Source organism: Pteronotus mesoamericanus, unplaced genomic scaffold (assembly GCF_021234165.1).
Source record: "Pteronotus mesoamericanus isolate MK-2021 breed Mesoamerican mustached bat unplaced genomic scaffold, CSHL_Meso_final scaffold_507, whole genome shotgun sequence".
Taxonomy (NCBI): Eukaryota; Metazoa; Chordata; class Mammalia; order Chiroptera; family Mormoopidae; genus Pteronotus; species Pteronotus mesoamericanus.
Window position 1 is genome coordinate 3,219,180 of NW_026555319.1, and position 26,633 is coordinate 3,245,812.

The following is a 26,633-nucleotide window of genomic DNA, read 5'->3' on the forward strand; positions in this document are numbered from 1 at the left end:
AATACAAGAAAACACTAAGCTCCAAGGAGCGGGCCCATGTGCTCGCCCAGACAGGGGTGGGGTGGGGCTGGGGGAGTGCCGGGCGGCCCGGCTACTGGCTCTCTTCCCCCAGACAGGTCCCCGCCGTGCCCAGCCACTCCCCGAGGGGACTCTCACACAACAAGAAGTCCATTCACAGCCCCCTCCAGCGGGCAGGGCGGCCAGACCAGCCCCAGCTCTGGGCGGGGCGGGCCGCCCTCTTCCTGCGAGGCACAAGGCTCCCTTGATCCAGAGGTCGGCGGGTGGGCGGAGGTGGGCGACGGGAGCGGCCAGCACCAGGCCCCCAGGGCACGGGCAGCCAGACGGAATGAAAAACAGGAAGCGGGCGGTCACCCGGTTTCAGCAGGAACAGACTCCCGGCGCGCGGGCAGCACCTGTGGCCGGTGGGCGCGGGCTCTCAGCTGTGTCCGCTCTGCCAGCAGCGGCGCCCAGTCCGTCTGTTCCCCCAGACGAGGGCCCCGCCCTCCTCCGCACCCCCGCTGCGGGTGCCCTAGAGCGAGACCTGGGGAGGAAGGGGACCCCAGCTCGCCCAGAGCGCCCTGCCCTGCCCCGGGTCCCATCTCCATGGACCCGTGTCCCAGGGCCTGTGTTCTTTCCGTTCACCTCTCACCTCAGACCCCAAGTCCAAAAGGCAAGGGTGGCCAGCCCCCCACCCCCTGCTTCCCAGAGTGCCGAACACAAGCTCAGGAAGGAGAGCTCTGGCTGGGAAGAGTACAAGTGTCCGCGTGTTTCCTGCATCGAGGTTCAGGCCTGCTGGGTCCTGGCTGCTCTCAGATGGTCCCGTGGCTGATAAATACTCGCGTCCGAGAGAACTGCCCCCATCAGCCCGGCTCGGCCCAGACCCCACGAGCACAGGAAGGGCTGGGGCCTCGGGGACACTGACCCAGGCCGTGGGGCAGGCCAGAGCACCTGGTGTACGGACCGCGCCCCTCAAAGCCTCTCGGCCAAGCCAGGACAGCCCCATGGGGACCCGGCCCACCGGCCAGTCCCGCTGGACCCCTCCGGAGCCTAGGAGTTCACGAGTGGAGCCGGGCAGACGCCATCCTTCTTGTTCACCTGCAGGGGTCAGAGGTGAGGGGCTCACTGGACCTGGCTGGGGTGCACGACCCAGCCCAGGCCAGGCCCCCGCACCATCGCCATCTCCTCAGCCCCTGCACCTTCCCCTCGAGCGACGCCGAGCCCCAGGTGTTGCTGGGACAGCATCCCTGCTCCAGCCGGGCCACTTTCCGACCTGCCAACGGCCCTGTCCCGCAGGCCTGGGAGCAGAGGCCGAGCAGCAGCCTCCAGGGCTCCGGCCCATCCTAGCCCGGACGCCTGGCACCTGGTGGTCCCTACCTGGTGGTCCTGCCTGGGGATCACACTGGGCTTCTGGGCCAGGGGTGGCTTCTTGGAAGTCCCGCTGTGGGGCGCAGCGCTGGGCTGGCAGGGCTCCTCGCCTGGCGCCCCCACCCCCCCGGCCAGCACGTAGTGCTGCTTCCGAAGCTCCCCAAGCCGCACGCGCTCTGCCTCCAGCGTCTTCTCCAGCTCCAGGACCCGGACCTGCAGGCCACGCACACTCAGCAGACCCCGCGGTCTCTCCGGGGAACCCCTGCCCCGCGGAGCTCAGCTGCGAAGCCGGGAGGCTGCGGGGTGGGTGTGGGCGCCTACCTGGGTCTCCATCTCCTGCTTCTTCAGCTTGATGAGGGACAGGCCGGAGAAGTCCATGGTGTCTGTGGCCAGAGAGGCGGGCTGAGTGTCCGGGCCCCACCCCTGCCGTCCAGCCCTCAGCCCCCCAGCCCCCAGCCCCCACCTCTGTCCTCAATCTGCTCTTGGCCGGACTTGGTGGAGGCCACCACGTTGGCGGCCATCACGTTGACCGTGCGGGAACACTCCTGCAGGCGGTTCAGGTGGGGGCTGTCCTTGTTGGCCTTCACCTGCAGGGGCGTGGGTGCGGGTCAGGTCGCGGGCCATGTGCGGCACGTCCGCCACAGCCGCGAGCTGAGGCCCCTGAGCAGATGGGCCGGGCAGGCACGCGGCAGCCTCACCTTGGAGGCGGCCACCAGCTGGGCCGTGCTGGCCGCGATCTCGTGGGAGCAGACGATGAGCTCTTCGTACTTGCCCGTGTGAAGCACCACCCTGTCAGCCGACTCCCTGGGGGCCGAACCGGGGAAGGCCTGGGTCTCCAACCCCACGGAGGGCCGGGCTGCCCCGCACCCACCCTCCAGATCCTGGGCACCACGCTCCCGGCTGCCCCCCACCTGGGGCAACATACACCAGCTGTGTGGCTCCCCAGCCCACGGCCTTGGAAGCAGAGATGAGACCTTCAGTCCAGCGGGAGTTCTTGGCATAAAATTCCTGCTGCGTGGCTGCCCCCTAGTGGCGAAAGGGGGAAGGGCAGGGCAGACCAGTCAGATGTCACAGCGGGCAACGGATGTGCCGGGGGCCCTTCTCCCTCCCACCGGCCTCCAGGGCACCCCCGGGACTGTGGGGGAAGCTGTGCAGCTGTGATCGCCAGGCACGAGTACCCTGCGGCTGGGGGCCCAGGCCTCGCTGGGGGGCCCACTCACCCTGCCACTCTCCACGATCTCCTTTTGTAGGCTGGTGGACGTTGTCACCAGGAGCCGGATGGCCTGCAGAGACCAAGACGCGCGTCACTCTTGGGGCGGCCCCTCCACGACAGAGCCCGCCTGCCTGCCCGCCCCAGGGGTCCCGGCCGCCGCTCACCTTCATGAGGTCTGTGCAGGAGTTGAGGATCCTGCAGGCGGAGGAGGCAGGGAGAGAGACAGAGGTCACAGTGCGGCCCTGGAGGCCCCGGCGGTGGCCCCCGGCCTCTCAGTGGACAGACGGGGCTGCCCGACCCCGGCGCTCAGCAGCCTGGGCCCACGCGGGCGCCGCCAGCCCCTCCCTGAGCCTCAGGAGGGCTGACACCATCCTCCCCGCCCCGCCCCAAGCTCGCTCTGGTCTGGGAACCTGACTCCTCGGGCCGGGGGCCCAGCAGGGGGCTCACCTCTCGTTCACCTCCAGTTTCACCCCCGAGCTGGCGTGGCGGGCCTGGTTCATCATGTCCTGTGCCAGGGACAGAGCCGTGAGCGGGCTGGGAGGAGGGCAGCGCGGGCAGGGGGCCTCCAGTGCTAGACCAGCCCCCGGGAGCAGCCCTGGGCCGGGTAGGGGAGGGCTCGATGCCAGGGTGCCTCCCTGTCCTGACCAGCACGGCCGTCTGTCCTTCGCAGGGTGGGCGCAGCCTGCACTCAGCCCGCCCGGCCCCAGGGCCCGCGGGAACGGCGCCCCGGCCCTCACCTCGATCCTCCGCACAGCCTCCTCGATGGCCGCGGACGTGGCCGCCATCTCCTTGTCCACCATGGCCCCCAGCTCCTCCTGGCGCACGTCGAGGCTCTTGGGCTTCAGCTCCTAGGGCAGGAGGGCACGCGGGTCGGGCGGGTGGCTTTGGCCCCCCGCCACCCCACAGGCAGCCTGGGAGAGGCTGGGGCAGCAGTGCTCTGGGCCCACAGCCCTCGGCACGAGCCCCCACCTGGCCCAAACTGGAGGAAGGTGCAGAGAAGTTGGGGTCCCAGCCCCGCCCCAGCCCCCCTGAGCCCTAAGAGAGCCCAGCCCACGCTCACCTGGCCCAGCTGAAGAATGACCTGCAGAGGGGTCCGCACCAGGCCGGGCTGGGCCTGCGGCACGGCCTGCAGGTCCTGCAGCTGCCCCGTGAGCTCCAGCGCCCGGGCCCCGCACTCCCTGCAGGCATCCACCAGGCCTGGGGGAGAGGACCGTGAGGGCAACCGGCAGCCGCGGGCCCCGGGAGAGGCCCCCACAGAGGCCCCAGCCCAGGGTCTGACACCAGGGCCTGTCCCTCCCCGGTCAGTCGTGAGGACCCGTGTGACACCAGCCCGGCCCACTTACGGTCGGCAGGGTCGGTGGGCGCCAGGTGAGAGGTGGCACCACCGTTGACGATGGTGTCGGCAGCCAGGTGGGAGAACTGGGTCAGGGCCGCGACCAGGGCAGAGGCATCTGTGGGCAAGGAGAGCAAGAGCCTGACGCCTCCGGGGCCTCGCAGCCAGCGCCCGGTCCGCAGGAGGGTGAGGGGGGCGCTGGCGGGGGTGGCGCTGGGCCCGGTCACACTGCCGGAAAGCCGCAGAGCGGGGGCCGAGCCCTGGCCTGGCGGGGCTCCCAGGCGGGCACGGATGGGGAGCCCCTGCTCGGTGCCCTCCATTGTGGGAAACCTCATACCCAACAGCCACCGGCCTGTGCCTGCCCGGTCCCGTCCCCCCCACTCACCTGACCTGCAGGTCAGATACTGGGTGTGGCCTGTCTCCAGGGCACTCACGGAGTCCAGGGCGGCCTGGGCCCTGCTCACCAGGTAGTCTGCAACAGAGGGGCAGGGGGTGAGGGGCAGGGCCTCGGGGGGCGGGGAGCCCTCCCTGCCGGCCGCGCGGTGGGGAAGGCAGGTGCTGCGGTGCCGGCCGGCAGGCCTACCCGGGGAGCAGGTGCAGCGCAGGTGCAGGGGGTCGTCCAGCTTGCCCACGGCGTCCTGCAGGATGCGCTGGGCCTCGGCGGCCGTGCGCCGGAGCACTGCGAACTGCTCGTCCAGGAGCCTCTGCTGCAGGCCCTGCTCCTGACTCTCCTGCGGGGAGGGGAGAGGCAGTGTGGAGACCCCACCCAGGGCAGCCAGCTGAGACCCTCGCGGTGGGGCGGTCGGGGGACAGGCCCTGCTCCACTGCCAGGATGGGGGCCCCTCGCAAGTGGGGCAGGTGGCTCAGCGGTAGAAAGACAAGCAATCCAGTTAAAAAAGAGGCAAAGGATCTGATCTGGACATTCCTCCCAAGGTGTACTTATGGCAATGAACACATAAAAAATGCTCAGCATCATCAGCCACCGGGGAACTGCACATCAAAAGCACAGTGGGGCCCTGCCAGGGTGGCCAAACAGGAAGGCAGGCAGTAGCCAGTGCTGGCGAGGCTGTAAGGGGGTTGGAGCCCACATACGCTCCCGGCGGGAATGGGAAATGGCACAGCCGCAGCTGGAAACACTGGCTGTTCCTCGAAGGCTGAAGAGAGTTACCAGGTGGCCCAGAAAACCCGCCCGTTTTTATGTATCCAAGACAAAAAACACGTTCACACAAAAGCTTATACACAAATGTTCACAGCAGCATCATTCACAATAACCAGGACGCGGGGACAAGCACAGTGTCCATCAGCTGGCACTGGATTAACACCCCACAGCACACGTCATCGGGCCACGGAGAGGCACGAAGCTCTCAAACACAGGTGAGCCCGAACACACGTGCCGAGGGAGAGACGCCGGCCCCGAGGGGCGACCCCACGTCTGCGAAGGGTCCGCGTTGGGCGGGCGGGCGGGCAGCTTATGGAGGAGGGGCTCTCTCTGGAGCGGTGAAAACGGCCGGAAGTGCCAGATGAACCCTGACCCCTGGCTTGCCCCCTCTCGGCGGGCGGGCTGTGGGTGGACCCCCGGCGCCAGCTGTCACAGGGGGCGGGGGAGGCCCGCTACCTTGTCCGCCAGCCGCCCCCGCAGCTCGTCCCTCTCCTGGGAGTGGCGCTGCTGCTCCTGGCTCAGCGCCGCCTCCTTCTCCCGTGCCAGGCTCTGCGCCGCCTGCAGGTCGGCCTCCCGCTGCCGCGCGGCGCTGCTCAGCGCCTCCTTCTCCGCGCTGAGCGCGTCCAGCCGCAAGCTCAGCTCCGACCCGCTCTGTGAACGCCAGGCAAGTGAGCAGGGCTTCCAGGGGCCCCGCCTCCCGTACCCGCCCCACACAGAGCTTCTGGAAGGCCAGCGCCCGCGTCCCGCATGGGCCAGGTGCTGGGTCCGAGCCAGGCACCAGCACTGCCCAGGGGCCTCTGAACCGACCCCGTGGCGTCTAGGCGTGGCCCAGTTCGCGGGAGAGGACCCGCGGGCTCCCCGCCGCCCGACCCAAGCACCAAGCACCGCGGTCACAGCCGGCTCACCTGCTCCGTGCGGCTCAGGGACTCCTGCACGCGCACCAGCTCCCCGGCCTTGGCCTCCAGCTCCCGCTTGAGCTTCTCTAACTGGTCACTCTGCTCCTCCAGCTGGGACAGGAAGGACAGCATGTCACAGGGACAACGTGCCACGGGGATGGCACTGCTGGGGGACGCCAGGGTCAGCTTGTGCACTCGAGGGGGACGCACCTTCATCTCGGACTCCCGCTTCACCTGCTCCACCTGGAAGGTCAGCTGCTCCCTCACCCGCGCCACCTCCTCCTGGTGCTGCTGCTTCTCCGTCAGCTGCTTGGCCGTGTCTGCGCTCTGCGCGGGCAGGGCGGGCTCGGGCTCAGGCTCTGCCTCCGCTCGGGGCTCCCCGCCATCCGCCCGCCTGCTGTCCCCGGGGCGGGACCCTACCTTCCTGAGCAGCTCGGCGTGCGTGGCGACCAGCTTGCTGTGCTGCTCCTTCAGCTTGGCGTAGCGCGCCTCCGTGGCACTGGCCTTCTCTGGGGGAGAGGCGAAGCCATGACCCCCCGCTCAGCAGCGCCCCCCACTGGGGCCGCCCCGCCCCCCCCCCCCCCGCCGCCCGCCCCTGGCCTGCCACGCACTCTCGGCCTCCTCGCGCAGGCCCAGGTTCCGCTCGCCCTCCAGCTGGGCGGCCCGCAGCTGGGCCAGCTCGTGGCGGAGCTGCTCGTTGTCCACCAGCGCTTTCTGCTTCTGCTTCCTCTGCTCCTCCAGCTCGGTCTCCAGCGCGTTCACCTGGCCCTTCAGCTGCCCGATGTATCGTTGGGCCTGTGGCGGCGGGGAGGGCATGGCTGTGGCCATGGCTGCAGGGGCCGCGCTGGGCCTGCGCGCAGGCGGGGGGTGCAGCAGCGCAGCCCCAGGCCCAGCCTCCGCCCGCGCCCCTCACCTCCAGCCTCATCTTCTCCAGCTCGGCGCGGAGGGTCTCCACCTCTCTCTTCAAGGTCTCGATCTGGAGGTCCCTGGGGGCAGAGGTCAGTCAGGCAGGGTTTCCTGAGGCCCGCAGGGGCCTGGCGTCCACGGTCAGTCAACCAGGAAGATCTGGAGACCCCCCGCACAAGCCTGGTGGTCTCATCAGCGGGCCCTCAGGATCTGGGTGTCGCGAGTTCCAGCCCCGCCCACGGCCCATCCTGACAGCAGCTCCCCGCAGGCCTTTCCAGCCCCGCCCACAGCCATTGCAAGGGCTCTCACCTGTCGTCCTTCAAGGAGCCATTGGGGGGTCCAAACGTCTGATCAAAGAGGTCGGCCACCACCTGCCGCAGCAAAGCACGGTGACTCCCGCCCTCCAGGCTGCCACCTCAACCCCCCATGCAGGAAGAGGGGGCACTCACCGCCAGCTCCGCAGCGGGGGGGCCTGTGCTGATCTCAATGAGGGTCTCGGGTTCCTCGTCCTCAGGGGCCTCCTCAGGGACCACCACCACCGGCTTAACATGCTCCGCCAGCGCCGAGGCCCGCAGGAAGTTCGGGGGACTCTGCCAGGGGCACAGGCAGGAGCAGCTCAGCGTCCCCCCGGCCCACCCGGAGCCTTCCACCCCCATCCCCAGAGCCCACGCGGGGCCTTGCCAGGTCCCTTGGGCCCCACGAGGGCTCACGTCCCAGAGGGGGCCCTGGGTGGCAGCCAGCGGCGGCCCCCTCAGGCCGGTACCTCGGGCAGTCGGGGGATCTGGATAAGGCGCTTGAAGTACAGCATGTCAGCTGCTCTGCGGAAGAAGTTCCTGAGGCTGCGGGGAGGGAGCGGAGGTCAGGGCAGAGCTGGCCCCACGGGCGGCCGCAGCCCACGCCGCCGCAGCCATGCCCACAGCCCTGTCCAACGGTACCTGTGGAACTGCTCATGGAACCGGTCCCGGTGGCCTTGCAGGGTGTCCGCTGGGAGGCCTGAGGGGCATGGGTTTGGTAAACTTTGTGCTCGCTGCCCTGGCTGCCAAGCCTTCACCTTCCCTCCCTCCCTTCCCCTCCATGTTCTCAAAACTGTCGCCAATTAGAGAGGCCCGCCACTGGCCGGGCTGCTGCAGAAGGGAGAGGCGGCGCGTGGCCACAGCGAGCCCGCCAGGCCTGGCTCTGGGGGGCACTGTAAACTCACTTTAGGCTTGTTTGCTCGGGGCTAACACTGGAAAGGCTCACGTGCCCTCGGGCGGCAGTTCTCAGAGTGACTCCAGGGACAAGACCCCACCGCAGAGATACGGCACGGCCCCTGAACACAGGGCCGCGAGGCCCCTCTGAGGCTGTGAGTTCCAGAAGGGCAGACGCCGCCGCTTTTCTCACTGAGTATTTGTTTTGGAAAATGGTGATTTTTCATTCACAAGTATGTGATTTATGTTCACGGGCAACGAGCTTATCACTGCTACTTTCAATTAATTTCTCGACTGTTCATTTCTGATACAGGACACGTGGGCCAATACAAGCCCCCCTGGGGCTCGGGCGGCACCGGGGCCTGCGGCCGGCCACGGGCCGGGCACTCACAGGAGTGCAGCTTGAACAGGAGCTTGACCGTGTAGTGGTAGAGGTGGCTGCAGTCCTGGATGACCTGGATGAGGGGGGCCAGGCGGCACTGGCCCGAGGACATCTGGGACACGGCGATGGCGGTGTTGAGCTGCCGGAAAACTGCACGAGGGGAAGAGGCGGGGGGAGGGGCGTGAGCGCAGGGCTGGGGGACGCAGGCAGGGGCTGGTGGGTGACCACTGGGCTGTGGGCAGCGCTGGGCACAGGCCCTGGCTGCGGTCTCCTGACATCGTCACGGAAGCCCTGGGAGGCGACAGCCTGGGCAGCCTGGCTTTACCACCCCCGGCTGGGCACTGGGACCCCCCCCGGAACCTCGGCCACCAGCGGGCTCCTCACTCCCAGGCGGGACGCCCCCGGCCGAGGCCAGCGCCCCTCACACCAGGGCGACGAGGCCCGCAGACAGAGCCCGGCTCGGCCAGGCCAGGGCGGGCCCGAGATGCGCAGCTGCAGGAGAGTCAGGACTCGGCTCCGCACACCCCAAGTGACCCCCAAACCTCACCTGCACCCGGGGTCAGCCCCCCTCAACCCTGACAATCAAGCCTTCATCAGACCGCCCACGTAGGCGGGAAGGGACAAACATGGGGCTGCCTCCCCCGCCGGCCTCTTCTCTGGGCAGAGGGCCAACGTGCAGCGCACCCCAGGGGGCGAGAGCCACCAGCAGGCCCACCCGCGGCGCAGATGCCGGGGCGGCGCAGATGCCGGGGCTGTGCCCCCGAGCGCCAGCCGCCGTTGCGGTGCCTGGGCCGGGGGCAGCAAAGCTCCGCAGTGACGCGAGAACGCCAGGGAGGCGCAGGGCGGGCAGGAGGGGCTAAGGGCTGCCCTTCACCTTTTAAAAACTTAATTGTCAATTACATGTCGAGTACACTCTCTTCGGAAAAAATGAACACACACGTGATGTTCCATTTTGGAGGTTGTTCGAGGTGCGGCCCTTGTCCCACCGAGGGCGCCCTGGGCGTTCCTGTCTGGGCCGCTGCACCAACCGCGCCGGGAGTGGCCTCGGGGCAGGGACTCGCCCCAGCGCCTTTCTCCAGGGAGACGCTGGCACCGGCACTAACGCGCTGCCCCTTCTCTGTGCTTTGTTAGGCCTCCGTGTCCCTAGGACTGCGCACCGGCCTGTGGGCTTTCTCCACCTTCCCTCGCGGGGACCCCCGCCCCACCCACATTCCTCCCCTTCCCAGGCCAAGAGCAGGACAGGGGTGGGGACCGCAGGACTCAGCTCCCGCCTGGCACATCGCTGCCAGGGCTCAGGCTGGCAGCCACGGCCCTGGACACCTGCCCACCGCTGCCCGGCTGGGTCCTGGGCAGCGAGGTTCAGCTCCGCGCTGCCCGCTGGACCGCCTGGCCTCGGAGTCCGGAGTTCCCCTCCTTCTAACTCTGATATTCCCTTAAACAGGCATTTGCTTTTTATCCTCCCATGAAAACCATGAGTCACCCACAAGTTATTCTGAAGCTGTCACCCAAAACAATCACCTCCACGGCCCCGGGAGAGGGAGCCTGGAGACTTCCTGCCCAGCAGCTGCCGGCTCCCGGGGTTGGGAAGTCTGACATGACTCAGGGGCCTCGTCCGCTGCACAGTGGGAAGCAGGAGGGCCCCCGCTACCTCCTCCAGGCGGGAACTGAGCCGGGACCCCAGAGACGCAGCCCGTGGTGGCCCTTGCCCCTGGCTGCCTGCGCTGGGACAGGAGGGGTGGGTTTACTTGGTGGAAGGAACCGCAGACACCACACCCGCCAGGGGCCTGGCGCCCCCTCCCCCGTGCTGGGGGCGCCCCTGCGGACCGCCGATGGGCAGGCACGATCAGGGAAGGCGGGCCCGGCCCAGAGGCGGCAGGCTCACCTGCCTCGGAAAGCTTCAGCTCGCAGTCCATGTAATCGAACATCTCCACGGTGAGCTGGAAGCTGCGGGGACAGGGAGACAGGGCTGAGTGGGGGGCCCACCCCTGTGAGAACCCCTCGTTGGTCAACACGCCTTTGCATAGGGCAGCAGCTCTCCAGCCACCCCAGTCCCATCCCGTAAGCTTTAGCCTCGTCTCCGGGAAGCGTGGCCTTCAGCCCCAGAGAGCCGTGGACAGACATGTGGCACTGGGCGCGGGCGGCCTTAAGCACGAAGAGGGAAACGGAACGAGGAAAAGGGAGACGGTGCCAGGCCCGCGCGCCTTCCTGAGGGACTCACATGTCGTTGATGTCAGTCCCAGCCGCCTTTTCCAACACCTCGTCTGTCACCTCGAGGCCCGCAGGAAACTGGAGGTGCTGCCGAAAGGACACCCCTGTCAACAGCGGCCCATGGAGGCTCGGCCCAGGCCTAACTTTGAAGGGAGGGCAAGTGGCCGGAGGGGCCTCCACCTGCCCTGGGCGCTGCCTGAGGCGGGGCTGCAAGTGACTGGAGCCGAGGACAGAGGACAGGATGTCCAGCCAGGGCGGAGTGGCTGCCTGGGGCCAAGGGCGAGGCGTAGTCCACCTCCAGGGTCCTCAGGAAGTGCCTCAAGCGGCCCTGGCCTTCGTGAGGTGCTGATGCCCCTCGTTTCCCCTGGGGCAGCCTTTTGGGTACAGGGACCAGCTTCGTGGACGACAGTTTTTCCATGGATGGGGTAAGGGATAGTTTGGGGGTGATTCAAGTGCAATACATTTATTGTGCACTTTATTTCTATTATTATCACACTGTAACATATAATGAAGTAATTATACAGCTCACCACATGCCGGGTTAGCACGTGGGCTTACCAAAACTATGACTGAGCCAAGCGCGCAGCGCGGGAAAGAGGCACCGGCAGAAGTGGTAAATAAAATGGGTGGGCCACACATGGACTAAAACACGTGTCCAATTTTGACTAAAAGCCTGTCACCAGGTGCAGCTTAATTGTCACTTGCCACTCGCTGGTAGGGCTTGAGAGTCTGCAAGCAATTGATCCAGTACGGCCTCTGTGCAGTCACACCTCTGCTAAGGGCAAGCCGTGCGTGCGGCCGCTCCCCAGCACCGGTGCCCCCGCGGCTCCGAGATGCACAGGCACCAGGCTCTCCTAAGCGGCGCGCAGCCCAGGCCTCTCACACGCGCAGTCGCAGCAGGGTTCGCGCTCCTGCGAGAGTCTAACGCGCCACCCATCTGACGGGAGGCGAAGCTCAGGTGCCGCGGGCCACGGGGTGTGGTACCGGTCTGTGGCCCGCAGGCCGGGGGACCACAGGGTCGAGGTGAGGATGAACAGAAGCTGCCCTCCTCTAAGTCCCAGGACATCCTGGAGGGAGGAGCCCAGGGTCCCCCCAGCCCCACGGTCCTCCTGAGGAGACTACCTTGAGGTGGAAGGAGATCTTGGTCAGCAAGAGCTTGGTGTAAATATTCACCAGTTGTCCATACCGATCATGCAAATGCCCCTGCGGAGAAAGGAGGGGGGTCAGAGTCCACTGCCCTGGGAATGTGCCCGAGAATCCCACAGGACCTGGCACGCTGCAGGGCAGACCAGGAAGCTGACGTGACAAGCTAAGAGTCATTCCTTCATCCACCCACCCAGTCACTCACTCAACAAACGTCGCTCAACCCACCAGAGGCGGTGGGCTCTTCCCTCCTGAGTGCTTCCGCCAGGCCCCTTGGTCTCAGCTCCCTCCCCTCACTTTCACGTTGTCATCTTACTCCCGGTCAGTCTTGCCAAAGAAACTCTCGGGACAAGAGAGCTCCTTGTCCGGGGCAGCGGCCAGTTCTGAGCTGGACGCTTTATTAAAATGCTGGCGGCAGCCAGGGAGGCACATTCCGACAGGCATGTGTCCCCATCCTCCCAGCTGCCTCCTCTGTCACCTCCCAAACCATGTCCCTTAGGGCCACGCCAGCTGGGCCTGCATCTGCAAATGGCACCCTGGTTGCTGTTTTCCTTACTTCGGGGGCACCCGTAATCGCAGTGGCTCTGGGGCTCACCCGCCCCAGCGGGGTCCTAGTGTGGCTCCCAGAGGACAAGTAAGGCCGAGGCCCCCTCTCCGTCCAAGGACCGCCCCATCCCTGATGGGGTTGGCGTGGGTCTGGATTGCAAGCTCCCAGGCTCACAGCCTTGACCGTGGATAGGAGCCTTTTGAGGAGCATCTCGAGGACACAGATTTCCAATCCCAAGATTCTAAAGCAGCCAGTCTGGGGAGTCCAGGAGGATGCACCCCTCACACAGGCCCCCACCACCTCTGGGACACGCCCAGACGCAGGACAGCCACGTTTCCTGGCCTACAGGCACCAAAGGGTCAACGCTTCTGGAGCTGGAGGCCCCTGGTCCTGCATTTGGAACTTCCTGTCTCAGACCTTCTAAAGTAAGGCCACAGCTCCATGTAGGAGGCTCACCTCCCCCCACTGTCACCCCAAAAAGCATCATCCTAACTTCCATTCTGAGAGCATGAGGGAGAAAGACTCCCGTCACCGGGTGCTGCCATCGCTCAGCCCCAGCGCTGGGGGGCTCGAACCCCAAGCAGGGCTACGGCTGGACTTTGTGGAAGGTGCTGCCTGCAAGGGCTGGAGGCCCCCAAGCTCGCCCCCACACCTACCCACAGCTCTCCAATCTCCCGAATGTTGCTCCGGTACCGCTGGCAGTCATGGAGGACCTGCAGCACACAGGGGACGCGGGAGAAGGATAAAGGATCCCAAACTGGCAGGAAGGCCCTGACACACTGATTCCTGTGCTAGTTGGCACATGGGGCACGAGGGTGGAGGGCAGCAGGCAAGGTGGGATAAGTCTCTCATATCACAGGGGCACGGGGGATCCTCTGCTCCCCCGGGGTGCTGGCCTGCTCAGGTGGCAGCAGACAAAAGGCCCAGGCCCCCCAGCCTCCCGCTGCTGCCCTGAGAGTAGGTGCCTGGGACAGAAGACCCTCTCGGGACCGGCGGACAGCAGCTACTCACATTGGGGTGCCCGTCTCGAAGGACCTTGTGGAGGACATGGCAGAACTTCCAGCTGAGGATGGAGCTGCTTGGGAGTGGCAGACCGATGGCATAGGACCAAAAGGTGAAGGCCCCCTTTTCGTGGTGAGTGCCCAGAATGATGCCTACCAGCGTCAAGGCCAAGTGCAGGAAGTAGAGACTCAGCGACTGCAGAGACCCATGTGGAAAGCCGACCCCTCGCCCCACAGCCACTGAGTCCCTCCTCCCCACACTCCTCTCCCTCCACACCTCCCACAGGTCACCAAGAGCTACTGTTCTCAGCTAGGGCAAGAAAAAGGGCAAGGTCACGCCCTTCAAATTTAACTGGAGCCAATGGTCTAAGAAAATAGGTGGTGTTCCCAAGATGGGACTCAGAATCTGACCACAGCTGAGCAAGGCAGGAGGGCAGGAGGGCCGGCTGGCCCAGGGGACAAGCCTCATGGCACCACCCACCTTGGTGAGAGTGGACTTCACAAAGCCTCGGTGGCCACCTGCAGCACCACCCTGCTCCCCTAAACCACGCCCATTATACCCCGGTCAGAGACTACGCAGGGCAGCCCCACGTCCTCTCCCTCCCCTCCCCGCTCCCCTCCCCCAGGGACCCAGAGAGACAAAGGGCCTCAGATGGCACGGAAGGATACGCCGGGCATGCTTCTCCTTCACGGGGGCCTCCTGGGTGTTGATGGCTTTGCTGATACTGATGGCCTAGAGGGAACAGAGAGGGCAGAATTCAGAAACCACCCAGCAGAGAGCAGGCCAGTGCACAGCCAGGACGGGCTGCCGGCAAAATGTGGGCACAGAGACGGACAATCACTTTCTCAACCTTGCACACCAAGCCTCTGAAGGTTTGAGGTGCACAGCTCTAACAACAGCTGACACCCAAAGCCACAAAGCCACTGGGAGCTTTCAGGCAAGAGTCCTGAGGCGGTAAGGATGACCCCCCCCCCCGCCCCCCGTCAGAAGCCTGCACGCGTTCAGCCCTCTCCAGAAGGGAAGGCCGTCCACCCACTGGGCAGTGAGCGCAGCCACAGCCCCATACCTGTCCCGTCTCACTACTGGGAGAAGCTGAGCCCTCATGACACCCCGTGAACAGACATGTGTCATCCTGACCTTACCGGAGAAGGGCCCAGAGAAATGACGCAAGCTGACAAGGCCCACACAGCCGCAGCACAGAAAGCCAGGGTACACCCAGCCCCTGTTACCTCCCACGCAGGCGTCCTCTCTGCTGAGCGGGAGCTGGGTCCTGACACCCCACTGCAACAAGCGGTGACTGTGGCAGGAAGGGGGACTGTGCTCAGCACACTTGCTGCAGCTGTTTGGGCCCTGAGCCAGCAGCAATCTCATCCTTAATGAAGGTCCTCTTGTCTCATCCCCCTTAGCTCAATGCCTCCTCTTCCAAGAAGGCTTCCTGGATGGGACTGCTCCCTCGCCAAAGGCTCGGGGCACCTACTGTGAGTCACCCCCTGCCCACTTCACACAGGAACCGCCACGGGCCCTGGGTTGACCTGTGGACGTTTTCCTTCTTCACCTGGCGGCAGGCCCTATAAGACTGTCCAGCGGCCCAGCGCTGGGCTGGGGGCACCAGCATTTGTGGACTGAGGAGCCCTGCCGGAGAGTGACGGGGCGGGGCCCTGGCCGATGCAGACGCCCCTCCAGGCCAGCCGGCTCACCCGCAGCTGGAGCCGGGCCCGGAGCCCAGGGCCAGAGCTTTGTCAACAGGAAGCACGGGAACTTGGGCAGGAGCGAGGGGCAGGGCCGAGGGTGCCCGAGGGACAGTGTGGCACTCTCTGTTCACGGCCGCAGCCCCTGCACTGCCCGCTGCTGGCATCTGACCAACAGGAGCCACCCTGCCTAGCAAGGAGGCGCCTCGCCCCGCCTGGCGCACTGTGTGGCTTGGAGACGGCGCAGATTCCCTCCGTAAGAAAGGCGGCCCCATGGGGGCAAAGGTGGCCTCTCTGATCAGACGCACAGACCTGGGAGCTGCTGTCGCCGGGGGCTGGGCAGCGGAGGTTCCTGGACCCGCCCGGCAGCGAGGCAAGCTGCCCTTTCCCACACGGTGCGCACCTCGGCCCGGTCACAGGGGTGCGGGTGGTGCCGGGGCCGCAACCGCACACACCGGGCCCCTTGGGGGCTGCGCCACAGCACCAAGGGCAGGCTGGGCAGCAGGCCCTGCCTGGTGGTACCAGGGTGACAGGAGAGCGGGCAGGCTCTGGTTTCTCTGACCATCAAAGCTCCAGCAGCCACGCGGAGGAAGCCGCCCCGCCCCGCCCCGCGGCGCCTGCCTTTGGGCAGCAAGCATCACCGAGCAGCTGCTGCAAGAGGACCATGTCTGTGACAGGGGCAGTGATGCGCCAGGCACCCTGCTTACCCCATGCCAGGCACGGGCAACGTGCCTCCTGGCGACAACCCTCAGACATAGTCATAAGCCCATTTCCCTGATGCGGAAACCAAGGCAGGGAAGTTAGGTTTCCTGTCCACATAACTAATAAGGGCAGAGGCAGGTCTGGCTGACTCCCTGTCCCGTGTCCTCAGAGAGCCTGCCCCCAGGCACCATGCGGTACAGAGCAGGGGAGAGGGCGGGGGCAGTGCCGGGGCACAGGGGCGGGGCTGCGCCTCCCCCAGCAGCAAGCAGCTGCCAGCTCAGAAGCCAGGAGTGTCCGGTCTCCGGGGGTGTGTAACCCCATCCTCCAGCTGCCCTGACACCTGAGCTGGTTCTCCTGACAACTGCCACCTGGTCCAGAGATTCAGGCAAAAGCGGAGCCGAAAGCCATCCGTGCAGAGCAGGCTGCCTGGGGTGGCTGAGGACCAAAGGTGTAGCCCACACGCTCTCGTGGCAGGTGCCTCCCCCAGGCCCCCCGCAGCCCGCAGGAAGGGCTGGGCCCCCGCAGGCCTCCCCGTCCTCCTCCAGGCCAGCAGCTAGCGAGCAGAAGCAGAGCCTCACCTAAGGCGGAGGGCTGGTTGCGGCCTGCGGGGGCTGCCTTTCCGGGAGCAGGGAGGAGCAAGGGGGCACCCCCACCTCCCAGCCATCCCTTAGGCCACTAGGCACAGGTCTCCTTTCGCTTTATCATCAGCACCTCTCATAGCTGGACCCTGCCCCCAGCCCTTCAGGGCCTCCGCTCACCTGGTCACCCTCCTGATGCCACCCCACCTAAATCTCCCGATTGACGCTTTTCCACATGCTCGGCACCCACCGACAACAACGGTTTCCTTATCCGACTCTCCCCACCCTGATGGCAGCGCCATGAGGGGGCGGTGCCGCCTGGCGGGTCAGGCTGCACCCCTGGCCCCTCACGGTGCCTGGCACACAGAAGGTTTTCAAAAGCCTGGCGCCGGCTGTCAGCCTCCCCGCCCTCCAGTCCCGCCCTCCGCGCTGGCTGCAGGCCCCGGGCTCCGCCCAGCAGAAACGGGCCGCTGGGTGCAGGGCCGATGCGCGGGTCAGGAGGCTCAGAGCACACACAGAGGGAGCCTGTGGGCCCAGCACAGGGGCTTGATTTTCCTACCGGAAGCTGCAGCCAAGCCCCGTCCCAGGAGGGACACTGAGCCCGGGGGACACCTGTCACCTGCTGGCCTGTGCTGTTAACATCCCTCTGCGGGGGCCGCAGCTGCAGGCCGCGCTTCGGGCTCTCCTTCAGGCTGGGCTCCGCGGGGCGGTTCCGGCAGAGCTCAGCTCCTGGGCTGAGTCTCGTCGAAGAAGCTCCGTCACTTGGTTCTCTGTACACAGCCTCGTGCCAGCTCCGGGGGAGACGTGGGAAACTGAAGGATGGGGGGCCCAGGCCCACCGTGTGGGTTCTCTCGAGCCCACATACCCGAAAACCACTGCCTCCCTGCGCCTGGGCGCAGCTGCCGGCTGAAGCCACAGGCAGCCTCAGCGGCTCCGACAGCGGCCGGCATAATCCCTCCCGTCTGCGGACTGGGGCAGAGCTGTCTCCGGGGAGACACGAGCTGAGGGGGGCGGGCTGACGAGGGCCCTCAGGTTGCGATGGAAACCAGTGCTGGAGGGGGGGTCCCGGTGTGGGGGAGGCAGGCGGCCACCGCCCCGGGAATCTGCCAGCCTCTGAGCCCCAGGGGGGAAGGCAGCAGCTTCCACTCCACCTCTGAGAGGTGGGGGGAGGGGGGCAGGGGCCGCCCCCCCCCCCTTCCCCGAACACAGACAGGACAGCAAGTCAAGCGGTACTGGCGGGTCAGGGGGCTGTGGGGAGGGAGCTGGGGGTCTGCAAAGATGCAGAGGGCGGCTTACTTAACAGTTTCCTGGGCGTTCAGAGCACACCGCTCCCTCTGTGCTGGAAAATCAGACAAGGCCACACCCGGGCCCGGGAGGCGCCTGGCCTGGATCTCTCCAAGGGGTCTGTCTGCACCTCGCGCGGCCCAGAGGGGCCTGGCCTTCCAAAGGCAGAGGTGGGGACAAGGCAGCCGGGCAGCCTGGGCGAGTGTGGCCACAGGCTGGGGGTTGGGGGCTGGGGGCCGGCATGCCCTGCAGAGACGGTGAGAGTGGCCGGCCCCTCGCAGCTTGTAAAGGGGAGTTCACGCCACAGGTCTTGAAAACCTAGCAGCAAAGTGACTTTGGTGGCACTCAGTGCACGCCAGGCACCGCTGGAGCACCGCATGGCTGTTATCTCAGTCAGTCTCCCGGGCAACCCCGGAAGCTGGCAGGTGGGGAAATACGAGGAAATCGAGGGTTTAGGAAGTTGATCGCTCGCCCAAGGTCATGATAACGAACTGCTGACCAGGTGCTCATGCCCTGCGCTGCGCTATTCTAAGCACTCGGCATGTATTGACGGGCCCTCCCACAACCCTCCCCGTCAAGTCTGACCAGGAAACTGCCGCCCAGGCCACCTGCCTCTGGTCACTGTCCTCAGCCCAGACCCCACCTCCGGCCGCCTCTCTGGGGGCGGACGGGGGCAGGCATCCTCCTTGCCCTGCCACAAGAGGCCAGCCCCCTGCGGACCTGGTCTGACTGCAGTCAGGACGCAGAGTCCGGCTGGGGATTTGTTCAAACCAGCAAACCAGGGTGGTGCTGGGAGCCCCCCGCTCCCGTGGGCCGGGACACTGGCCCCTGGGCTCCGCCTCGGCTCCCTCCCGGCGGCTTCTGTCCCACAGCCAGGGCAGGGACATCCCTCTTACAAGGACCCCATTGAGCCACACCTGCCCTGGCTTCCAGAAACAATCTCGTCCTTGTTTGTCTAATAAAAACCCAAGCTGGTGCCGGCGGAGGCCCCAGGGGTCAAGCCAGAGAAGACAGTCCAGGGCCAGGCTGGACAGAGCCACAGTGGCGTTTGTCTGTGGACGGGCCCTGCGCAGGGCCACACCCCAGGAACACCTCGTGGGTGCCGACTCGAGACAGGGGACCCACTGAGGCGGCCAGAGCCATGGCGTGACTCCCCAGGACGGGCCCAGGTGTGGACTCAAGGCGTGGACGGTTAGTAAAGCCAGAGGCCCCAGCGGGACGCTCCGGGCAGGGCGGCTCACAGCGGCCCAGTCCCTGCCTCATCAGCTGTGGGGCTTCACGCTGGGCACAGAGGGGCCCAGGAAGTTTGGGAAGACCCACACGGGCAGGGGGCAGGGGACGGAGACAGTCCCTGATCAGGGAGCACGAGCGTCTCACAGCTCCTCAGCCCATCGCGAGCCAACGCTGCTCTGGGAACCAGAGTCCTCAGCGGTGTGACCAGGGGCTGCAGCCCCGCTGTCCTCGGGGAGACCTGACATCGCTAGTCCGTGGGGTGCTACTCACAGCGGGGACACGCAGACTCGGGGAAACCCCCGCCCCAGGGGCCCCCGTGACCGGGGACAAACACAGGTCTCCTCCCCTGGCTCCGCCACTGCCGCTGCAGCTCCCCAGCCCTCGCCCGTCCCTCCCGCCCGGCTCCGTGGGGAGCCCTGGCCTCAGAAAAGCCCCTTCCCGGGTCCCTTCCCCAGCCGGGAAGCAGGAACGAGAACCCTCAGGCTCCCGGGGCGCAGGCACACAGGCAGCTTCTCTGAAACCTCTGCCGCGTTCCCGCCGCCCTGCCTCCCTTCTGCCCTCCCGCTGGGCCAGCGGCCCCCCGGGGCTCGGCTGTGCCGCCATCACCCAGCTCTGGGCGGAAACGCCCCCTCTGGGAGGGACTGCCCCACCTGCCTCCACGCAGAGATTCCTCCTGTTGACCTTCACACTCAGAACATGTATCCTCCGAGCCCGGAGCAGACATGCCTCCGAGCCCGGAGCAGACAGACGTGGCCCAAGGAGGCCTGCCGGCCTGGGCCCGGGCTGCGTCTCCAGTCCCGAAACCTTGGCCCTGGCTGCCAATAAAGCTTTATTGGATGAATAAAAGGGGGACACGTGAATGAACGAAGCTCTTTCAAACGTAAGTGCTGGTTAAATTCAAGGCAGTGAGTGTCTTCCTCCAGCTAATAGCTTAACCACGAGAGTTAAATACTAAAGGCAACTATAAAACGATTTCTATTTTAAAAATAAACCCTGCGATGAATCAGACTTAAGCCTCCTTGTACTGTTATCATGACGCACTCGGCGGGGACAAAAACGTCCTTCAAAGAGCCGGGGCACGGGGACTGGCAGAGAGGTGGGCTATTCTGCCTCGGCCTTTCCAGAGTCGGGTGAAGGACAGAGAGACCTCATTCAAACGCCTTTGCCACCTCAAAGGCCATTGATGAAAGCAAACACAGGATTTCTGTAGCAGAGGAGGCGGCTCGGATGTGGTTGCATGCAAAGCAGCCGGGCGTGCTGCGCCCGGGGTCCGTGGCCGGGTGATCTCCTCTGCCGGGGGGCAGTCAGCAGTGCCGGGCCCACGGCTTCACCCGCTGTTTCTCTCCATTCACAGCCCAGCCTGCGATTAGCCCCAGCCTCTCAACTGCAAAATCGAGGGCCACACCGGGGTCACCGGCCCTCCTGGAGGAGGGGCAGGAGCCAGGAAGTCTCCTCCCACTCCAGGGAGGGCCCCGCCCACGGCCACCTCTTCCCCCAGCTCTGTAGGTCACAAGTGAGGAAGAGAGGCCCCTGAGTCCCACCTCTGGAATGGACTGGGAGCCAGCCTGGGCAGTTCCATCCCTGGGCTCTGGTGGCATCACTCCACAGACCTGTTGGTCCCACAAGCCAGGGACCTGAGTCACTCTGGCAGGCGAAGCTCCTCCTGCCATTCGAGGACTGTGTTTGGTTCAGGAGGAGAGGAAGCTATCCTGCCTCACCTAAACTTTCCTCCACAGACTCAGCCCTTCCCTGCAGTGAGGACCGCGACCTTTCGGGCCTCACCAAGTGGCGGCTCTGAAGAAGGGAGATGCGAGTCCATGTGTACAGTGTCCCCTGGGCCATGTGCTCCTGGGTTGCCCAGACACAAGAGGAGGCCACACCTCCCTCCCTGAGGATCTTGGGATTCAAGGGGTGGGGCTTAGGAGGCCCAGAGGGGGAGCGATGCGATCGTGCCCACTCCCACAGTCCAGCTGCAGTGTGCGGGGACAGAGACACGCGAGCGGCGTCGTGAGCACAGGGGAGCCTGGAAGGCCCCGCAGCCGGCGGCCTCACAGACCAGCTGATACCTGAGTTCCGCCCTAGATCAAGTGCATGAGGGGGAGGGCCTGGCGGCAGCGCAGCCCGGCTGGCAAAGGCGGCTCGGCCCCTGGCGGCCGGCGTCTCAGGTTCGTCGGCTGGGTTTCCCTGTCCCCCGGCCAAGCCGCCCCAGACACGGCTCAGGGTTTCCACTCTGAGCAGCTGCACCAAGGGCCTGGTCGGGTCTCACTCCCGCACGGGCAGCCCTGTCTGCCCAGGAGGGGCACCAGCCTGGGGCAAGTCCCGGAGGACAGCGTTTCTGCCAAAGGAGGCGCAAGCCGGCTGCCCAGCTCCCCGGGGCCTGCCCCGGAGCGTCCTCCCAAGGAGCACGGCCCCTGGAAGCAGGCCTGCTGTCCCGGGCTCCGGCCCCGCCAAACCAGGGCTCAGGGGCAGGACCCAAGAGGGACACCATGTCTACTTCTTCTGGCCCAGCCCGCCCTCCTGGGCGCTACGGAGCAGCCACGGCGGACAGGAGTCCGCCAGCCCTCTCGACCAGCCATGGGCGCTAGCTTCATGCCCGCTCTGCAGATGAGGGGCCTGGGGCAGAGTCCCACTCTTAACTGCCCTGCCACGGCACACCTGCCCCTCTCCCACTTCCTCCAGCGGAACGATGGCTCTTGGGGGGCAAGAATGACCTTCCTCTGCCCACAGCACACCCCCAGGCACCAGGAACAAACAACAGACACACAGTAAACAGTCCTCATGAACACATCATGGGACGAATGAGCAGCAAAGGCGCGAGGAGGGAGGGGAAGGACTGGCAGCTCCACCCCCTTCCCCATCAGCACCAAGAGGTCACCTGACACCCAGGGGGCTAAAGGGGATTCTGGCAGCCCCAACCTCAGGAAGTCAGCTGCCTGCCTGAGCACCACCAAGAGGGCAGAACCAGGCGGCAGGGCACAGCTCACCGCCCATGAGCCACCCCAGCTGGAGGAGCTCAGGGGGTGGGGGCGGGGAGAGCGGCTCCTGCCCGGCTTTGGGAGCAGTGTCCCAGGGAGGCCGAGGGCTGAGTCCTCTCTCTCCTTGGCAGAAAGGGGCCTCGGCTTGCCTCTGTTCTTCAGCCGCTCAGCCAGTCCGTGGCAGGTGGCAGGTGCCACGCCTACACGAGGGGACGCGGCGGGGAGCAGACAGACCTGCCCCCTCCCCCGTGACAGCGGTGGGGCAGCTGTGCACCACATGGTTTAGATTTCTTTTCAAACTCAGGGACTTTTCAGTAAACATTTAAACAAGGCCCAGAAAGGGGCCAGGGAATTAAGAGTGTCACAGCACCGCAGCGTTTATCAGGGGCAATGAAGGCACAAGGGTGGGCATGTGCCGGGCCACCTGCCCGTCCGAGGAGACCCCGGAGACCCCGTGGAGGGAAGGGTCAGGGCGGAGAGGGCAGCGCGTGGGAAGAGCGCTGTGTGCTTGGGGACAACCTGCAAACCAGAAACTCGAGGTAAGTGACCCGGCGCTTGTCTGGGTCCTGTGGTCTGCTTTTAACAATGAGATTCTAAAGAATTCCTGGCAGGGAAACCGTAAAAACAAACACAATGCCCAGGGCTCCAACGGGACCAGATCACTCCAAGTCTCAGGCGCCCAGACACTGGTATTTTTTAAAGCGCCCCACCCGCCCCCGGCCCCGGGCATCTCCCACCGCACTGTGCCACCCGCACGGGATGTGGCTGCGGGGCACCTGCGCGTGAGCCCGATGCGCTGAGTGTCCAGCGCACACGGATTCCAAGGACTTAGGAGGAGGAAAAGAATGTAAACTATCCCGCTCCTAATTTTTATAGTGATCACAGGTCGAAACGGTTACATCTGGAGACACTGTGCTACAGAAAAGATAAGATGAAAAGGAATGTGTTTCTGTTTACTTCTTGATGTGGCTCCAGGACACGGGAAGTCGGACCGTGGCCCCTGCTCTGTTCCCAGTGGGCTGTGCTGTTCCAATGCAACTGGAGGCTAGGAGTCCTTAGAATCATTAAGCGGTCATCTCTACAAGACTTCGGTTCCTCGGGGGCTGCTGTGGGGATGTGTCCCTGACCGGGGACGTGAGACCCATGACCTCGTTTCCACAGGCTCCCCCGCTGCGCCTCCTTCCTCACCCCGGCCGCCTGGGCCGCTCCCCTCTCTGCGCTGGGCTTGGCACACTCAAGCGTGGCCCCTCTCTTGTGCTGATCTGAGGGGAAGCTTCGGGGCTCTACTTCCATATGCTGCAGGGGGAACTGAGGCTCAGAGAAGCAAAGGGACGCATAGCTACGGGAAGAGCAAGACCGGAATTTGGCATTTCCGAGACTCCTGTCCACCAAGTCCTCATCTACAACAGGCCTTAAAGGCGAGTCTCCTCGCTGGTGGACGGTCTGAAATCGTTCTTAAGTTTTAAAGCTTTTTTGGGGTGGGGAAGGAAGGGAGAAAGATGGCTAGCTGACAGTTTGCAGAGCACTATGCCACCTGTCTTGCATTCTGTATGTATCAGTAACCTATTACTGCTATAACAAATTGCCACAAACTCAGTGGCTTAAAACAACACACAGCATCTCACGGCTCTGGTGGTCAGAAGTCCAAAATGGGTCTCATGGAGCGAATGCCAAGGTGCTGGCAGGGCAGCCTCTCTCTCTAGGGGTTCTGCAGGAGAATCCACTTCCTGCCTCTTCCAGCTTCTAGAGGACACCGCGTTCTTCTGCCGGAGGCCCCCTCTTCCTCTGCCTCCACGGCCAGCCTGTCCTGTCTCCCTCATCCCCATTTAAAAGTCCTGGTGACCGCACGGGGCCCACCTGGCTGACCAGGCTATTAGCTCCACCCCAAGGTCGGCCGATGAGCATTTTCTCAGCAAGGACTGGAACGTCTTCGGAGGCTCCAGGAATCAGCGCGTGCACATCTTCAAGGGGCTGGTATTCAGCTAACCACCCCGTGCCTCTACCTTCAAGCAGCCCTGGGAGGTGGACGGAATTTCCTCCACTGTTAGACGAGGACGCAGACGCAGGAGCTGAGCGCCTGGCCCCGGGACGGAGACGGCCCTCGGCTCCACCTGCCGCAGGAGCTCGCCCCGAGACCACAACGCCCTTCGGCTCGCACAGGCCGTCTGCCGGCCCACAGTGCACGTGCGCTGGGGTCTGCGGCGCTGCCGGCTCAGGCACCAACTACCGCAACATCAGAGAACCATCAGTGTTTTTTCGCATCCATTTTGAAACGGGTTTTGTCACCAACGAGACTAAAGTCACAAGGAAAACAGAGCAGCTTCCTGGACACTCCCCTAGGGTTACACACACACACACCACACAGCAGCCCCAAGTACCAGGCACCCTCCCTGAGCGCTCCTGCTGTTTAAACAGGGCGGGTGGCCTGCCAGGAAAGCTAACATGCAAGCATTCCTCCTGTTCCTGACCCAGGGGCCCGCGAGGAAAGGTGACACTGGTGGAGCAAGCGAAGGATGCAAAGGATGCAAAGTCTAGGGAAGCCAAAGTGGTGCTTTGCAACATGGGGCGCTGTGGTCACCGTGAAGACACAGGCAGTGTGTTCCACAGGGAAGGAGCATCCATGGACGCGACGTGCTGTTTTGTGTCCAGGGAGACATGTAAGTGGCAGCCTCGGCTCTCCAGGCCCTTTCCGCCCGTGGGACCTGGCTGGCAGCTCACTAGATATTTCTGGAAAAGATCTGATTAAATATTAACCATGCACAAAACCTTATTGCTACATCCCTCAGTAAGTCCCTTGGAAGACAAGCAAAGCCAGACACTGAGCCCAAACTCTCTGTCCAGAAGGAAAAGAAGGGCCCTAGGATGGGGGAACGGGTAAATGCTACTTCCCCCCATTAGAAAGTGTATTTATTATAAGCGACGCTCTCAGACCCTGAGGGGAAAAAAAAAACCAACAAGCAAAAACAAACAAAGCACCTTGTTTACAAAACCAACCACCAAAACATGTGGACCTATATCAGAGATTCCTTCTCTTTGACATTAAAGAAGGTTGCCCTTGATTTATAATAACTCAAGAGTTAGAGCAATGAAATTAGCCCTTTATATTCCATCTTCTCTATGTAGCGATCAGACCTCTTTCTACTGCCTCAAAAACAAGAAAAAAAAACCAAAACGGAATGAATAAAGCTTCTGACGACATCCTGATTCTCTCCGCCAATTAAATTTCTCCCATCCTTCCGCCAGTTCCTGGCACAATCGATCATGTATTAATGACTTTAAATGCCACGTTTGTTTTTATGATCGGCTATCTGGGTTAAAAAAACACCGTTGGCCAGAGAATGACAATCACAGGGACACCCACGCATCTGTGGCCAGGTACAGGGCCTTGGTCTCCTGAGGGGTTTTATTACCATTTTCATTGTTAATCACAGCACAAAAGTTGTAGATCCCCAAGTTTTTCCTCATTGCAAAACGATAGCTGTTGTCGCCTGTATGCACTAACTTGTTTTGAAAGCAACCGCAAAAGTCACTGCTCTCTGCGGGGAGAGGTGGGAAGGAACTTGCTCAGGGCAGCCACAGATGTCATCATCCAGCTTCAGACAGGGGTGACAGCGGTCCTTTTCGCTTCCTTTATTTCAAAAGTAAGATTTTTTTTTTTTTTGGCTATTTTAGCTTTGGCTGACTTTTTAAATTCCAGTTTATTGATATTAAAGAGAAAAAGAGAGAGAAAGACAATCAATTTGTTGTCCCTCCTATTTTTGTATTCATTGGCGGATTCTTGTATGTGCCCTGACCCAGGATGGCACACGCAACCGTGGCCTATCAGGGACGACGCTCCAACCAACTGAGCTACCTACCTGGCCTTGGTTGACTTTTTTGGCAAATAAACGTGCTCTACCATCCCCCAGGCCTAAGAACACCTCAGTGTTTGGGAAATGAAAAGGAAAAGAAAAACCAGCAGCACACCGTCGTGTGTTCCCGCAGGAACACATGTCCAAATATACACCCGCGCCATTGTTTCACGATTAAAATAACCTTCCCAGGATGGAGATGCAGGCGCGTGGGAAGTGCAGGAAGGGGGCCGAGGAAGTTTCCGTCTGTCAGGCGCCGGTATTTAATAAGGGGGTGTGAACCTATTTCTGTGTGAGCCAGCGCTCGGGCAAACAAGTCTGGCTGCATACGTGAAACTTTTCGCCCAGCAGGTAATAGGATATTGCGCGGCCCTGGAAAACAGCTCGGGGGAAAAGGAAACAGGGAGTTCCCTTCAAGGGAATGCATTGCTTTCCTGAGGTGGGGGCATTTTTTATAAGGCGCGGAAGAAGGGGACAGGAGCTGGTCCGCAGGAGCCGGGAACCGGGCACGGCCCAGGCGCAGAAAGCAAGTCGGGCCTCGCCGGCGCGCACCTGGGCCCCGCGCTCACCTTGACCCCACCTAGCCCACCGCCGCATCTCGGCTTCCGGCCACCTTGGCCCCGGGCCACCTCCGTCCCCAGCCGCACCTCGGCCCCGGCGCCGGCGCGCGCTTCCGGTTCACCTGCTCGCGGAGCGGCTCTGGCAGCCGAGGCCGGGAAGTGGCCCCAGCGCTCCGGATGCGGTCGCAGGCTAGGCCCTAGGGGACACGAGTGAGGGGACCAGGAGGAGGGCGCCGCCCACCCATCCGCCCGCCGCGGCCCCGCTGCTCGCCTGGGTCTTGTCGAACTGCTCGCGCTCGGCCTCCAGGCTGTGGCCCGGCCTGCGGCTCAGCACCCGCGCCGGCACGTTCTTGATGCTGTTCATCCTGCCGCCGCCTGCGATCCCCAGCCGGCTCCGCGCAAATGAGCGAGCCTCCGCCAGC

At 64.2% G+C, this 26,633-nt stretch overlaps 1 protein-coding gene across 1 annotated transcript; it reads right to left on the reverse strand.

Moving 5' to 3' along the window:
* Nucleotides 1–26,633, reverse strand: HIP1R (huntingtin interacting protein 1 related). The gene is made up of 32 exons (XM_054593905.1): nt 26,483–26,633; nt 14,009–14,072; nt 13,350–13,492; nt 12,995–13,051; nt 11,771–11,851; nt 10,660–10,736; nt 10,324–10,385; nt 8,451–8,591; nt 7,808–7,865; nt 7,636–7,711; nt 7,322–7,462; nt 7,182–7,243; nt 6,880–6,952; nt 6,578–6,761; nt 6,387–6,475; nt 6,177–6,293; nt 5,976–6,077; nt 5,527–5,721; nt 4,495–4,642; nt 4,297–4,383; nt 3,922–4,029; nt 3,639–3,775; nt 3,316–3,426; nt 3,026–3,084; nt 2,743–2,773; nt 2,586–2,648; nt 2,291–2,391; nt 2,064–2,169; nt 1,829–1,952; nt 1,687–1,748; nt 1,375–1,578; nt 1–1,095 (listed from the first exon to the last, which is right to left on the reverse strand). Exons 1-32 carry the CDS (start codon nt 26,573–26,575, stop codon nt 1,048–1,050), a joined length of 3,204 nt encoding a protein of 1,067 aa, XP_054449880.1. The 5' UTR covers nt 26,576–26,633; the 3' UTR covers nt 1–1,047.

Bases quoted from the DNA above. Each gene is read 5' to 3' on its own strand.
- HIP1R (XM_054593905.1), bottom strand. From the start codon at position 26,575: ATGAACAGCATCAAGAACGTGCCGGCGCGGGTGCTGAGCCGCAGGCCG. The intron at 10,737-11,770 runs GTAGTCTCCTCA...TCCTTTCGGCAG, and splicing joins AGATCTCCTTCCACCTCAAG to CACCTCCAGTTTCCTGCGGG. The intron at 6,476-6,577 runs GTGCGTGGCAGG...CCTCTCCCCCAG, and splicing joins CCTGCGCGAGGAGGCCGAGA to AGAAGGCCAGTGCCACGGAG.